The sequence below is a fragment of the Ostrea edulis genome, chromosome 1 (genome assembly GCF_947568905.1).
Source record: "Ostrea edulis chromosome 1, xbOstEdul1.1, whole genome shotgun sequence".
NCBI lineage: Eukaryota > Metazoa > Mollusca > Bivalvia > Ostreida > Ostreidae > Ostrea > Ostrea edulis.
The window spans coordinates 7,166,605-7,184,291 of NC_079164.1; the positions used below are offsets into that span (position 1 = coordinate 7,166,605).

Genomic DNA, 17,687 nt, shown 5'->3' on the forward strand with positions numbered 1-17,687 from the left:
TCTTCAACAAAAACGGAAAACGGAAATATTCATATCTAGTGATCAGTCATTCAAAAACTTACTTTGTTAAACACCACTTTGATTCCACGCACAAGTACTCTGAAGTTGAAATAAAAAATATGCTAGAGTTCCTCATTGACAATATCTTCGTGGTCTTTGGTGATCAGGTCTTCCAACAGTCTGTTGGAATTATCATAGGCACGAATTGTACTCCTTTGTTAGCTGACCTGTTTTTATATTCATATGAAGCAGAATTTATTCAAAAACTTCTACGTGAGAAGAAAAAATCTCTCGCTGTGACCTTCAATTCGACTTTTAGATATATCGATGACGTTTTGTCTATTAACAATGATAGCTTTCATTCATATGTCGATTTGATATATCCCTGTGAGCTCGAAATAAAGGACACCACAGAGTCGTCCACTTCTGCTTCATACTTAGACATTTTATTGAAAGTAGACATTAACGGCAAACTAACAACTCCACTGTATGACAAACGGGATGATTTCAGTTTCTCCATCGTCAACTTCCCACATTTATGTAGCAATATTCCTATGGTGTTTATATATCTCAACTGATTCGATATGCAAGAGCTTGTTCTGGGTATAGTCAGTTTTTAAATCGAGGTAAGATACTGACAAACAAGTTGATGGTACAGGGATTTCAACAGTCTCGATTGAAGTCAGCATTTCGCAAATTCTATGGTCGTTATAACGATCTAGTTCGTCAATACAACCTCGCATTGGGTCAAATGCTGTCTGACGTGTTTCATACCGATTGTTAAGCCGTTCTTGGCACACTGATTTTGACTGCGGATAACTCCGTTTACCTGATCAGGATATGGGGCTCACGGCGGGTGTGACCGGTCAACAGGGGATGCTTACTCCTCCTAGGCACCTGATCCCGCCTCTGGTGTGTCCAGGGGTCCGTGTTTGCCCAACTATCTATTTTGTATTGCTTGTAGGAGTTATGAGATTGATCACTGTTCGTTATCTTCACCTTGCATTTAAAGTCTCCCTACAGTACGTTACATTTAAAGTCTCCCTACAACACGTTACATATAGAGTCTTCCTACAACACGTTATATTTAAAGTCTCCCTACAACACGTTACATTTAAAGTCTCCCTACAACACGTTACATATTAAGTCTCCCTACAACACGTTACATATATAGTCTCCCTACAACACGTTACATTTAAAGTCTCCCTACAACACGTTACATTTAAAGTCTCCCTACAACACGTTACATTTAAAGTCTCCCTACAACACATCACATTTAAAGTCTCCCTACAACACATCACATTTAAAGTTTCCCTACAACACGTTATATTTAAAGTCTCCCTACAACACGTTACATTTAAAGTCTCCCTACAACACGTTACATTTAAAGTCTCCCTACAACACATCATATTTAAAGTCTCCCTACAGCACGTTACATATAAAGTCTCCCTACAACACGTTACATATAAAGTCTCCCTACAACACGTTACATATAAAGTCTCCCTACAACACATTATATATATAATTCTCATTGTATTACTGAACAGCTTATGAAAAATTGAAGATAATGAACAGTGATCCATTTCGTAAATCCTGTAAAGAATACATAATTAATAGTAGGAAAACACGGACCGCTAGACACACCAGAGGTGGGACCAGACAACACGGACCGCTAGACACACCAGAGGTGGGTCCAGGTGTCTAATAGGAGAAATATTTGCTGCTATTCCTCAAACTTCAAGTTCTGGTGCCAGTAACCTGATGTCTAGAGTGCTCGTGTTGCAAACCAGGAGACACGGGTTCGATTCTTGATCGCGGTGCTACGTCAAACGTCAGACATTTAACAAAAGTGGTTAACATACTTCGCCAAACACTCGACATCAGGAGTGAAAATCACGGGTCCATCACATATGACCTTGATAAAGGAGGTATTGTGCCACGATAAGTGTTGGCAATACAAAAAATAACCAAAAAATCAAACATAATTGTGCTGTTATGGTTTGTTCTTAATCCAACTGGATTAATTTCTTCTAGTACCATTTCCAGTCCTCTGGAATGCGTCTAAATCATATTTCATAAACGAAAATGTTTGCCGTCTATATATGATCATAAAAACAACAGTCAACTTGCTCGACTCCAATGCCGTAAAATCTAAATAATGAAATTATGGCAAAACGATGCAAAATTTCCAAAGAATAGAATGGTATTTCTAAATACCAAAATAATGCTCAAAATATTTTTTAAAACACTGAAGATATGGTTTCTTACATGATTCAACACCGATATTGGATGCGAAAGATATGGATTCTTTCGTGAAACAATAACAAAGGTTAATGAAGCTAAATTGAAAATTAAAAGTAGCTACATTCTACTTTGATCTTGAAAAAGAATCTTGAATGTGTCATCAGGAAATTATCAATTATTATGTATGCTAGGGTCCTGAGCGCTAAGCATGAATCTAAATTTGTGGTAGTTCACCTATAGCTAGTGACGTCGGAATATGAGTGAAAATTATGGACGGGACGTGCAAAACAACCGATCAATCATTTACATGCAAGGTGAAGATAACGAACAGTGATCAATCTCATAACTCCTACAAGCAATACAAAATAGATAGTTGGGCAAACACGGACCCCTGGATACACCAGTGGTGGGATCAGGTGCCTAGGAGGAGTAAGCATCTGTTGTAGGGAGACTTTAAATGTAACGTGTTGTAGGGAGACTTTATATGTAACGTGTTGTAGGGAGACTTTATATGTAACGTGTTGTAGGGAGACTTTATATGTAACGCGTTGTAGGGAGACTTTAAATGTAACGTGTTGTAGGGAGACTTTATATGTAACGTGTTGTAGGGAGACTTTATATGTAACGTGCTGTAGGGAGACTTTAAATGTAACGTGTTGTAGGGAGACTATACATGTAACGTGTTGTAGGGAGACTTTATATGTAACGTGTTGTAGGGGTTCTTTGGCGTGCCATACCTACTGTGACACGGAACATCCGTTTTTAAGGTCATCTTCGAGGACCCGTCACATTAACACCTGATGCTGAGTGTTTGGCGATGGAACTGTCACTGCCTGTTTTAACGACTTCGGTCTCTGTCGCAGCCGGGATTCGAATCCCGGCCTTCCGCATGCGGGGCGAACGCTCTAACCTCCAGATCACCGCTCTGGTCAGCAACTGGTACGCATGAGAAACATTAAAGTGTCGGATTTAATAATTATTGATAAAATGACAACAAATAATACTAACAAGGAAATAACAAATACAACAATGATGGAGTTCACATGACGGAACAAAATGACGAGTTCCCGGGCCTCGGTTTCTGCTCTGACTCTGTTGTAACTCGCTTGATTGCAATTCGCTCGGGCTCAGGCTCTCGATATATATCAGTCTGCGCTAACGATTTCCTGCCGAGATCAAAATCATCAGATACACCGTTAATAAAGTAAGTGTCCATGATTCCTTTCCCCTTTACCTCAATTCCACCGCGTCTCTCTAAAAGAAAACCCACCTCCCGAATTTCCCTGGAATAAAAAGTAATATTCGAGCTAAAACTGATATTTTGAGTTTGTTTTACAAGCTCAGGTAAACGTCTCAGTTTAGTTAATGTCTCACCTGTGTGTTGTGTTACTGATGTGAACACGTCCCGGAAGTCCGTGACTTTCCATGCGCGAAGCTGTGTTTACTGTGTCACCGAACAGACAGTACCTTGGCATCTTCATCCCAACGACTCCAGACACCACGGACCCCGTGTGGATACCCACGCGAATCTGTAAATACATGACATTGATTTACGGCATATCCCTTTTCCATTTTTATGCTTATGCATTGAACAATCATGATAAGGCGAATTTAATGAACAGTGATCATTCTTATACTATAAGGAAAACAAAATAAAAAGCAATGCAAACACGGACCCCTGGATATACAAAACGTGGGACCAGGTGCCTTGGAGGAGTTAGTATCCCCTTTCAACCGGTTACACCCGCCATGAGCCCTATATCTTGATCAGATAAACGGAACAATCTGTTGTCAGAATCAGTGTGTCAAGAACGGCCTAAAACTTGATTTGAAACACGTCATACAGCATTTTACCTAAACAGCAGGTTGTATTGATAAGTTTGACTGTTATAACGGCCATAGAATTTGCGAATTGCTTACATTAAACGAAACTGCTAAAACTCCTGTAATATTAACTTGTTTGTCAGTAGCGTGCCTCGATTTAAAAACTGATCATACGCAGAACAAGCTCTTGCATATCAAATCAGTTGAGAGATATATACACCATATGCAGGTGATAATGGGATCTTGCTGCATAAATATGGTAAATTAACGATCTGTCTATTTAGGTAATGTGTTTGTTTGTTAATTCAATGCATTAAAATGAACCTCCATGGTCAGGTACGTCCTAACAAAGTGCTTTGCAGTTCTGTTTTTTAATACCTGTGTAGTGTTTTGTTCTCTCAGGAAGGATTTTTTTTTGCAGTTGGGATAATGATAATAAATTAAAAAAAAATAAATGTTCGGTCATGTGTAAAAGAGACTTTCTCCAGGAATCTATTTCGGATTTCAAACATTTCGGTTGAGCATCACTGAAGAGACATTATTTGTCGAAATGCGCATCTGGTGCATCCAAATTGGTACCGTATAAGCTTTACATTAATACACAGGTCTACAAATTTTAAAAGAAACGGGAACACGACTCGCTAGTCACGCCTACTGTACCTTGATTTGCCAAATGATGTACAGGTGAATCCCGCACAGTTACCTGCTTAACAAACCTTTCCAACGCTCACCGTGTGATTTCTTAAGAATGCTTTCAACAACAGAAACTTGGTCATCTTTCAAATCAGAATGAAAATTAAAGCGTGGTTGAAATTCTTCAAAATCGTGCTTTAATTTTAAACACATATAGTATCCCAGTAAATGGGACGAATGAATATGAGGAATAGGCGTGCAACGTGTTGAAAAATCTTACGTTTTCTTGTTGATTTGAGAATAGTTTTGTGATTTCAAATCTACTAAAAGTTCTGTAGATCTTTTTTCAATCCTCATCTGATTTAAAATACTGCTGACACATGTTGTGGCACAATGCGTTTGACATTTCTCCTTCACAGCAGTTCATCTTTTCGTGAGGAGGAAAGAAGGGGCTTTGTAGAATAGATACTGGATCTAGCAATGTTTGTAAGGGTTTTTGAGAAGTTTACGAATTCAGCATATGTATGGTAACTCATGTTTGCTCGTCCCGTTGACTGGGTGTTGTGTATTACAGTTGTTTGCTCGTCCCGTTGACTGGGTGTTGTGTATTACATTTGTTTGCTCGTCCCGTTGACTGGGTGTTATGTATTACAGTTGTTTGCTCGTCCCGTTGACTGGGTGTTGTGTATTACATTTGTTTGCTCGTCTCATTGACTGGGTGTTGTGTATTACATTTGTTTGCTTGTCCCATTGACTGGGTGTTGTGTATTACATTTGTTTGCTTGTCCCATTGACTGGGTGTTGTGTATTACATTTGTTTGCTCGTCTCATTGACTGGGTGTTGTGTATTACATTTGTTTGCTTGTCCCATTGACTGGGTGTTGTGTACTACATTTGTTTGCTTGTCCCATTGACTGGGTGTTGTGTATTACATTTGTTTGCTCGTCCCGTTGACTGAGTGTTGTGTACTACATTTGTTTGCTCGTCCCGTTGACTGGGTGTTGTGTATTACATTTGTTTGCTCGTCCCGTTGACTGGGTGTTGTGTACTACATTTGTACTTGATTGACATCTGTGATTTAGACAGGATTCTTGATGTTCTATTTCTAGAATGATGTTTGTCAGTTCACTATAAAGATTATGTAACTCTGTTTATTTGAGTCGTAAAAAGAAAGGTTTGGAAACTTCACATTAGTATGATTACTAAAATATACTATGATTTTTGTGGCTATAATTACTCGTTATGGACCCAATAAGCATTCTATAAGCACTCTTCGGAATTACAGTTGAAAATTTACATCTAAGGATTGATTTGACTTAACGGCCGATTTCTGACAGTTTGTATTCTCTTGTGGGAATTAAGCTCGGCGATAAACCAGCACCGGACACTGGTTTTTGTGAACTTTGCTTAGACGCATTGTAAGTAATTTTTTCTCGATATATTTTCTGTAAATAATGTGAATTGTAAATTTGTTGAATTGCTTTTGTTATTGATTTCTGCTGATCACAGTGTTTATTCTTACCCTAATATGGGATATTAAATGTGTTTAAAACTAGCGTGAGTTTGAAGATTTTTTTTTCTTTTCAAAGAGAAATTATCAGTATACGTTAGATTACCAAATCTGAAATAAAACCAAATTCGTTTGAAATGGACATCGTTCATATACAAGACCAAGAATTAATGATGTTATGTTTGATTTCTCACGATAAAATAAAGACTAGACTTTATGGCATCATAGACAGTTGCTTCTTCAACAAAAATGGAAAACGCAAATATTCCTATCTAGTGATCAATCATCCGAAAAATTATGTTGTTAAACGCCACTCTGATTTCAAGCACAAGTACTGGACTGGACAAGTTGAGTGCAAGTTGAAATTAGTAAATAAGTACAAGTTGAAATTAAAAAAATATATGCTAGAGTTCCTCATTGATAATATCTTCATGGTCTTTGGTGAACAGGTCTTCCAACAATCTGTTAGAATTCCCATGGGCACGAATTATGCTCCTTTGTTAGCTGACCTGTTTTTATATTCCTATGAAGCAGCATTTAATCACAAACGTCTACATGAGAAGAAAAAAAATCTCTTGTTGTGGCCTTCAATTCGACATTTAGATATATCGACGATGCATTATCTATTAACAATAATAATTTTCTTTCATATTTCGATTCAATATATCCCAGTGAACTCGAAATAAAAGACATGTCCACTTCTGCTTCATACTTAAATATTTTATTGAAAGTATATATTAACGGCAAATTAAACTCGGGATAATTTTAACTTCTCCGTCGTCAACTTCCCATATTCATGAAGCAATATTCCTTTATCACCTACATATGATGTTCACATCTCGCAACTGATTCGAGCTTGTTCTGTGTATGGTTGTTTTTTTTAAATCGAAGCAGGCTACTGACAAACAAGTTGATGGTACAGGGCTTCCAACAGTCTCGTTTAAAATCAGCATTTCACAAATTCTGGTCGTTATAACGATCTACTTTGCCAATACAACCTTTCATTGGGTCCGCGTTTGCCCAACTCTTTATTTTGTATTGCTTATAGGAGTTATGAGATTGATCACTGTTCGTTATCTTCACCTTTCATACAGTTGTGATAATAAGCCTTACAAACAAAGGCAACTTTGTAACAATCTTTGTTAGCTGGAACAATCATTACCTATATTTACGTATATTTACGTCTAATGTTTCACGTGGCTTTGACACGAGCGGGACTCGAACTCACTACCTCCCGGTTACGAAGTGACTAACACGGAATGTATGTGATGTTGTTTATCCATGCATGTATGCGACTAACATTTGTTCTCACAAGAATTCGATCATCGATTTATTAAGGCAGCCGGATTGGTTACAATATGAGAAGATCAAAATTTCTCGGCGATAGTTTGATAAAGATCGTTATCGTTGTGGTCCCAAAGTATACCAAAATAATATAGCAGAACGAGACTGAAATCTCAGTACAAACAGATAAAGTTAACTCATACTACTAGTAAGATAGTGTTTTGCCTGTGTATGGTGTCTAAAAGTCACATGGCTTCTATTCTTACCTGGATAGCTTTATTAGACACGGGATTAATCACGTGACTAGTTTCTTGAATCATATCGAGGCCCATGCTAGATATCCTGATGGCGTGATCGTCTCTGGCCTCTGGTACTCCGGACACTACCATGTACGCATCGCCAATTGTCTCCACCTACAGAGTATACGACATTCAAGAACCTACCAGAACTTGAATATTAAACGCATGTTTTGATCATCTTGATAAATCTGGCCAGGAGAGGTTTCCTGTGTGTGGTGGTCTATTTATCACTAGAACGTTCAGATTTGTCGATGACCACATTTTGATTTTTATAGAATCAAAGTTTGTTATTAAAAACACAAATAAAGTAAAAACTATTAACACCACAAAGTCATAAAGTCCAAAGGGAAATTGCGATGTCTTGATGACCGTAATTGAAGACGAGTTTTTTTTTCTACCAAGTATAGTTCTGAATTCCTTTTTATTTCTTCTTTTAGAATATGTGTACCATTTTGGCAAATAAAGACAATTGTGAATTCATATGATATTTTTTGAACGCAAAGAAATTTTGGTTTTGTGATTATGGATCAATTTTGCTTTGGGTGATAAAGTTCTGAAACTTACTTTATATATGTCGTGCTTAGTTGTTAACTGATCAAACCGCTGGAATAGGTCATTAAGCAGTTCTACAATGTCCATTGGATGACACAAGGCTGCCATGTTTGTGAAAGTAACAATGTCGCTGAACAGGATGGTTACATTTTCATGTTTTTCTGAAATATCAACAAGTCATTGAATGTCGACACAATGCCCAGAATAGTCTCATTTACATCCCTGAAAGACATGCTATGGGTTCGTATAGCTAAAGCAACGTAAGTACATAACATTGGTCTTTATAGAGGAAGTGCACACAAGATGAGTCTTACTGTCATGTATAATCGGGACATTGTTATGATTTTGGAATATAATAATAATAATAATATTTATTGATATAGCGCCCTATATGACTATAAATAACCAGTCTAAAGCTCTGCACACAATAAAATGATACAGCATGTTATAAAAGTAGTAAAAGGAAATTATGATAGCATTAAGACAGATAATATCAAAACAATGCTAGAAAAACATCAATAATGTGAAGTCAAATCACTAAAATCTAAAACATGATATACATGGAAAAAAGTTCCACGCCGTACAATCAAATGATATAAAAAACAATAGTTGAATTAAATATACAATTATATACTTGAAAAAGTCATGTTAAAATGATGGTAAAGAAACCATAAAGATTTAACCACATATACTACTAATAATATGCAAGTCTAAAATGATGTGTTTTACATGGTTTTTTTTTAAAAAGTGTTCAAATTCTGACAACGGCGGAGGGTAAATATAAAGTCTCCGTTCTGTTTGTGTACGTATTATACCCTTACCTGCTTTTACAGTGTTACCGTCTCTCAGCTGATTGGCCACTTTGACCGGAAGCATCTGATACAACAACATGTCCGTTTTTTTCTTTTCCTGATCAAGAGCTGCTGCAAGCTTTTTCATGGCCGCTGTAGTCTCGTCAAGTTTCTTACTGTAATTGAAAATTTCAAAAATCCAAACTTCATCATCATGTATTTAACTTGAGACTCTCGTCTTCAGAACAAATTATACATAGCTTCCTCACATATCTATTCTACCAAGATAATCAGATCGACCAGGGGGATAGCAAGGGGGTTTATGATGGAGACTCCCTAAAGAGGCAGGATATTAGGAACCGCCTTAAGGTCCCATCAACAAGGAGGAAGTGGTGAGAATTGGAATTCGTGACCTAAACATGCAGATAAAGCACGGAAGGTATATATATCTAGGACATGTTCTTAGAATGAAGGAAGACAACATTAAAAGAAGATCTGTGAAGTGGGCACTACCTTGAAAGAGAAGACCTGGGAGACCAAAAGAGAGAACTGTAAAGACAGAAATGAAAGAGATTGGATTTAAATGGAACATCACAGGGCGAGTAACACAGGACAGGAGCCAATGAAGAGCCGCCTTATTTGAAGTCACACAGAGGATTGAGTAAGTTAGTTTAGGCTTGCGATAGGTCCATGGGGAAGCATCGATGGGATTCTGGGAGCTCGCATCCGAAGGCTGTTAGATTTTAGACACTTTGAAATGGAATGTAGCGCCTTACAGAGGACAAGAAATTCATATTTTATTTGCACACTAGTAAATTTAATGCATTTTTATTCTATTAGATGAATTTGTAGTACAAATTACTAATTTGAAGAAAATTCATGCATTTTTGCTTTTCTTTATATGCTTACAACACTGACAATCACACGAGAAAGGACAACAGGCTACTACTAAAACGGCAGTATAATATGCAATTTTTAAAATTTATATTCGGTAATCTTTATATCTATACGCCAATTCTTGATTTATATTCGACAATCTTTTTATATGTGAAAATCTTGATTTATATTAAATAATCCTTTTATTCATATACCAAAACTTTGATTTATATGAGATAAATCTTTATGTATATTTAATAACTTTTGACGTATATTCGATAATTTCGTTATTTTTACATATGCATTCACTTGGAAGTAGGAGCATGCACTTAAATACATCCTTGTCGATATTGAATTCATATATTTGTCTTCAACCTTTTTTCTATAGCTTGAAAATTTGAAATCCTTCTTTCTTAGCAAACGAATCAAAGTCTCCATTTTCTTTGGAGATAATTCAAATCATAGTTAGTGTACATAGGCGTGTTAAGGGCTGTGAGTGTATTCGTTTTACATTTAACAAGAAAATAAATGTCTTTCTCTCATTGTTCACCTCATTTCCACATCCGCTCGTCTTTGCTCGTTCATAAACATTATTTCCATGGTCATGTTGTCTTGAGGAATGTTTGTCAGATACGTTGTAGAGGAAATAAGGTCTCCCAAGCTGTCGAAGTGCGGGCTACCGATAAACATGACCTCTTCTTTGTCCTCCAAAGGTACCATGTGACCTATGATTGGTTAAAAAGAAACTTTCATTAGTCAGAAAATGTGAAGAAAGTTCCCAGCTTCACTTTCATAGAGAAATCGTATACAGGATTTGAACACCGAGGTCAAAACACGTATCGCCTGATTTTGATAGACAATAGCTTTCAACAACTGCAATGAATTAAACGACACATTTTATACTCTATGCATTATTTATGATGTAGAAATAAGTAATATCTTATTAAAATTCAACAAGGCAAGTTACCTCTTAAGACGGGGCAGTCTGATTTAGGCGGTGTCCCATTGTAATTCTTCTCTTTTGGTTGAAGAAAAAAATACATATAAGAACTGTTACAACTCATAATGGCGTTATAGTCAAATTTCATCTCTGGTTCCTTAATTTCAAAGATGTCGTTAATTTTAGCACGTTCTTGTTGGATTTCACCACAAAGAGTTTTTAAATGGAGTCCTGCACTTTGGATGAACATGTTTCTATCGAAAACAACACTGAAGGGCAATGCGGTATTCAGACTAATTTCTGGAACAGCCACCACATAGTTGTCTCGTGCATGCGCAAGTTGTTGTAGCTGGCTTTGCACATGGTTTTTCATGACTTCATCCTCTCCAGTAATGGCTGCTATTTTTTGTTCTTCAAGGACCTTGACCTCTGTGATCACGTGTTCACAGTACTTGTGTTTGAATATTTCTCCTGTTTTCCTAGTCACCACAGTCATGTTGATTCGAGTATCGAAAATTTGGCGAGCAACTTCAGTTAGCATCCCTAGGAAATAAAATCTTTTAAAGTATTGTACATCTTACAACTTAAAATTGCTATCTCGACTTATTATAGAAACAGAAAATATGTAATACAAAACTAAATCGTTTCACTTTATATATGCACTGAATAATATTCATACTGCTGTGGCATATCATGCTATCAGATTTTAAATATGGAGTTTTGATCAAAATTTGCACAGAAAATTAAGATTGTCTGTAATTCGTGTATCCTACGTCGGTGTTTTAAAGTAAATTGTAAACGTCGATCGGATAAAAAGTAATTTAGTAGTGATGCAATCTAATTGAACAATATTGTGCGTGTCTGCATGTGCGTAAACGCGCGTGTGTGTACTAATGGATGTAGTGGTTAATATGTATCGACTCTACAATCAGAAGATCGAAAGATTCAGTATTCACCAAGTTGATTAAAATTACTTTGTTTTGCAGGACTATAATACGATTCTCGTTAATTTTCAGTGGGAGTGCCCCCATCAACATGGTAAACAGACCACACAAGACGTATCAACAGTTAAGTGATTGTTGGTTAATGGTTGTTTACCGATGGCCGCCGGAAACATCCCAGGGCGTACTGTAAACACGTGGACAAACAACTTCCCGTCCTTTTTCTCACACCTACAATCAATGTTTGAATATATAAGTAATGATTCTTAGGCAGAAAAGCAAAATTCACGTTACACAGAACATGAAATCAAAACTCAGTGTTTTACATTTTTGTACAGTAACAAACGATTACCGGAAATGAGGTGGCCGCATGCCTTTGTATGTGAGGGCGAGGAGAGAATGTAAAAGATCAAGGTTCTGTACGAAGGTGTGGAAGTCCTTGCCAAGAGTTCGTAACATCCTATCGTATCCTCGACTGGTGGCGTAAAAGTAGAAATAATGTCCGTACGATTCCAGCACGCCGCTCACATCCAGACCTGTCCAATAAGACAGATCTCAATATATATATTTATCTAACTGTGATCACTGGAATCATTAGATTTCGTGGGGTCCATTTTCGTGTATTTCATTGGTACCCCCGTCCCACAAATTTCCAACTACAACGAACTAAAAATGTCTCATTGAGCTTAATTCCCTACCGGCTCATCGATATAGGGGCATATTCGAAATAGTATATAGATGACCATCTAGACATTCAACTTTCATCTGAATAAAAGTTACAGAATACACTGAATTCCTTTTACCTCAGTATTTATCACTAATGGTGTAATGGTGTACATTTCTAAGGGAAATCCATACACTATTCTGTTAAAAACGTCTCGACTAAATTATATCCACTGTGAGATGGACAGATAATTCCAATATACCCTCTCCTATAAACTTATGCGATAGTCATCTCGTTTCAAAATTTTAAAGAAAATGAAGTGCATAAAGTTAAAATACATCTGTCAAATGAAACAATCCACAACTTCCTTGAATTCTAAAGAATCCCAATAAATATGACAGATGCAGAAATTCATTATATTATTTGAATGAGCCAACGGAGATAACGTGTAGTGATCAATACTATACACAATACAACATTAAGAAAATGGCACACACAGACCCCTGGGAATACCCGAAGTGGGATAAGGTGTCTAGGAGGTGTAGCAGCCTCTGTTGACCAGTCACAACCGCCGTAAGTCCTGCATCTTGATAAGGTAAACGGAGTAATCCGTATCAAAATCAGTATATAAAAAAGGCCTAACAGTTGGTATGAATTACGTCAGACAGCATTCGACCCAGTGATAGCATGCTGGTTGGTTGTATGTTACTTAGCATCCCTCCTGAGAAGTTATCACTCATATAGAGACATATCCAATGCCGGTGAAGGGCTGCAAAATTCAGGCCTATGCTCGGCGCTTACAGACTTTGAGAAGGGAAGGATCTTTATTGTGCCACACCTGCTGTAACACGGGACCTCAGTTTTTGCAGTCTCATCCGAAGGACCGTCCCCATTAGTCGCGTCTTAAGTAAGGGGTACTGATCACGAGGACCTTGCTAACCCGGATCCTAACGAGACGTGATATCATATATTTGCATATCAGATCATTATAACGACCATAATATTTGCGAAAGCTGACGTTAAACGAGACTGTTGAAACCCCTGTAACATCAACGTATTGATCATTAGGCTACTTCGATTGAAAAACTGATCATACTCAGAACATGTTCTCACGCATCGAATCTGTTGAGAAACATAAATACTACATACAGGTGATGATGGAATTTTGTTAAGCGTAGTTGACAGTGGAGGACCTGAACTCATTTTGTTTGTCATAAAGTTGAGTTGCTTGTTTCCAAATATGAAGCAAATATGAAACACTCTGTGGTGTCTTTTATTTCGAGTTTACTGAAATATATCGAATCAACATTTGAATGAAAATGAGTATTGTTGATAGATAAAACTTCGTATATATCTAAATGTCGAGTTGAAGGACTCTTTCATCTCATGTAGAAGCTTGTGAATAAATTCTGCCTCATAAGAATACAAAAAACAGGTCAAATTATGAAGGAGTAGATTTTGTGATTATGGGAATTCCAATCGATTGTCGGAATACCTGAATATCAACGATTACGTAAAGAACTTGAGTATCTTTCAAATATTAGCTTCAGATTACTTGTGCATAGAATCAGAGTGGTGTTTAACAAAGTAATGCATTGGATGATCGAGTACTAGACAGTTTTATTAAACAGCTGTCTGGGCTGTCAAAAAACCGTTCTTTAATTCATCGAGAGGAATGATTGTGTAAAGTGTTGAAAAGTCGTATGTGTTTATGCTGTTGATTTGGTAAAAGTTTGGTGATTTCGAATGTACGGAAAGACCTTTGCAATTCTTGTGTATCGACATTTGATTTACACCACTTCCTGCATGATAAAGTGAAAAGGACAACGTACAGTTACGAGTAGGGCAAACACGGACACTGGACATACCAGAGGTGGGATCAGATGCCTAAGAGGAGTAAGCATTCCTTGTGGACCGGTGTTGCATATGTATTGACATAATACTTCTGAAGGTTCTCCTTTTTAGCAATATCTGTTGGTTGGTTTTGAGATATACTCTAGACAAGAACAACACTCTTTGAAAATGGATACATATATCCATATCTTCCGCCAATGTTGAAATTCTTAATCACAATAGCATGTGCACTGCTTCATTATTGGTATACGATATACACAGTTTTAATCAAATCTGTTCATCAATGTTTAAAGATATACTCTGGAGAAATTATACCTACGGATAGACGGACAAGGTGATTTCAGTATACCCCCCTAAGCTTCGTTTGCGGGGTACACTACATAAATATATTACAATGAACAGAAACCAAACCACGAAATTAAATCTCAACGAAAATTGGACCCCCATGAATATAAATGATTTCACTGTAACTATTCAGAATATTGATGAAGTGAATATGGACGTAAGTAAAAGTTGTAAATGCTCAATTGGAGTCCATACCAGTGTTGTTAGATATAGCTACCACCAAACTGATTGTCCGCGTGTCTTCGTAGTAATGAAATAACATAAAATCGTTGTCATCATCAAGCGAGGCCTCCTTTCTGCAAAAACAAAAAGCAGAGAAGAAAATGATATCTATATATTTAATTGCTGTTATAAAATTTAGAAATTCATTTCAAAATTAAGGATTATCTCCCTCATGCATAGCTCTTATCCTTGGACGAATTTGGCTCCACTTTTTTGGCACGCTGGTTTTGGCTATATTTAGCTCTAAAACTTCATAGTTATTTCGGATTTCAAACATTTCGGTTGAGCATCACTGAAGAGACATTATTTGTCGAAATGCGCATCTGGTGCATCAACATTGGTACCGTATAAGTTTTACATCTAGATGTTGCATTCTATACATTGTAGAACAGAGAAGGAAATTATGTTGAAATGCTGTTTTCTATACATTGCAAATATAATGAAAGAAAGGGTTATATGTGTTAAGACATTGTGACGCGTCATCCAGCTGTGACCGATAGTTACCTATACTTTGTTATCATTAGATCTTTGATGTTACAGTAGTAGTAACCTGTCTACCATTATATAAGATGGGAAAACCTTTCCCACTAGATAATAAAGTAAAGCATTGATATTTTGATTTACTAAAATCAATTAGGCTTTGCTTCACTAAGAGAAATTGTTGTTATTTTGAATAAACAAGGTATGATCATGTATCTGATTAGAGTAAAAACAAAACAAATTTCAAGATATATCATTCAATATAGCCAAACCCTTTATACTGTGATTGATATGGAAGCAAAAATATTTTCATAGTAAGAACGTTGATGCTTTGATTCACTTAAGAAATGAACATCACTTTTGAGCGGTTCATGGTCAGTATGAACGGATTTGGATTTGAGGCAAATTCTGTGAATCGCGCTAGCGCGATTCACAGAGAATTTGCCTCAAATCCAAATCCGTTCATATTGACCACGAACAGCTCAAAAGTGATGTTCATTTCTTATATTTATATTCATTTAGTAAAACACCCTTTGTTTACATTGCTTCTATTTTGTTGTATAAAAAACGAACTCCTAGCCTCTGTCACAGTTGTTATTGCGACGTATGATAACACATAGACATGACGGCACATTTCGTCTCGCCCTGCCTTTTATCAACATTGCAAGGTGCACTGTATTTTGGAGGTAGGAGACCGTAAGATTAGGATGATAATCCACGTAAGTTTACAATCTTAATCCAAAGGTGTGACTTGCGAGATTTCGATTGGCGAGATCTTTGTAACAGTTGTTCTATTTTTTTCAAATCATTACGCTCTCTCAGTCGCGTGCTTTAAGCTAGTTCATAATCCGTTCATAGTCAATGTGAACGGATTGTGTCGCGCGCTGAAATTGGTTGGTTCATAGAGCAAAATGCGATTTGTAATATAAATATTAGAGTATAAATTTTGACACTTTTATTCATTGTAGTAAAACATACTTTACCTTTCACTTTACTAATGTACAAATACTTATTAACGTGTTTTGATTTGGTAGACATTATCTGAAACCTTCCATTATAATTTTCATATCATTTATGAAGCATTTTTTTTTATCAATCAAAATGATACATTCTGATAATATAGATAGAAAAAATGACACATGCAAATATCTCAGACCATTTCTTCCGGTGTGTTCTTCTCAATCAATGTAAAGTTAATTTTTAGAGATATATTTAATTTAAAATTTGCAATACATATATGTCAAATATAGATCAGGAAAATACTATTCTCTTCCTTACAGAACGGCGTCCCATGTGTCCTTGCCATACTGCTCTAGAACCATCTCCCGGAGACAGAGATGCACGTGACCATGCTGAAATAGAATACAGATACCAAGGTATTCTGTCATTCACTCCAATAACAAATGTACTTGCATAGAGGAGATATGCAGAGTAATGTACTCATCTTGTTTTGAAGCATTGCATTGCTGAAATCGCAAACATTACTAAACTTCATTTTATTACAGAATTTCGTTTTATTTCAGCTTTAAAATGCTATGTATTTTATTACTTAAAAAGAGTTGATATTGGTCTGCATACAATAGGTCCTGAAAATCAAAGGAATATATTGTATATACATGTACTGAGTTTTACCTCTAAAGGCGTACGTGAAAATTGCTTTCTTTCATACACCTCCTACGATCTATTATCTATAAAAAGATGGGCAAGTGGGTGTTAGGAGTCGTCTTGTTATATTTTTATATAGTTTTATCAAGAAAGATAACTCTCGTATACAACGTTATTTGGTGATATATTTTTTGAAAATTCATACATGATATTGAAATTTTCATTCATTAAAACTTCAATTTGTATCACAATGTTGAAAATGATAAAAATGTTTCCTGAAATTGTCCTTACTGTATAAGTGATATATTTAGCAAGTCACAAATTTAACGATTTGTTCATAAATTATGAGTATATATTTATCTAGCGAGAACTAATTTTAGCGACTACTACCTCAGATATGGAATAATTATTAGTGATATTCAATTTTACTGACCTCAACATTTTCGCTAATAATGCCAAAATTAAATCCTTGCTAAAATTCTACTTATACGGGCCCAATACACCTACAAGATACACTGAAAGTATCTACATATACATGCAATCTATTGAATTTACAAAATCATCTACATATATAGGCAAACACCGCCGCGGTGGTCTAGAGGATGAGCGTTCGCCCCGAATGC

The 17,687-nt window shown here is 36.4% G+C and overlaps 1 protein-coding gene across 1 annotated transcript; it reads right to left on the reverse strand.

The window, feature by feature from the left end:
* Positions 1-3,210: 3,210 nt before the first annotated feature.
* LOC125664566 (soluble guanylate cyclase gcy-35-like) lies at positions 3,211-16,847 on the reverse strand. The gene is made up of 11 exons (XM_048897382.2): positions 16,738-16,847; positions 14,953-15,053; positions 12,247-12,430; positions 12,052-12,125; positions 10,981-11,496; positions 10,564-10,738; positions 9,168-9,313; positions 8,359-8,507; positions 7,762-7,908; positions 3,619-3,773; positions 3,211-3,527 (listed from the first exon to the last, which is right to left on the reverse strand). Exons 1-11 carry the CDS (start codon positions 16,845-16,847, stop codon positions 3,284-3,286), a joined length of 2,001 nt encoding a protein of 666 aa, XP_048753339.2. The 3' UTR covers positions 3,211-3,283.
* Positions 16,848-17,687: the final 840 nt, after the last annotated feature.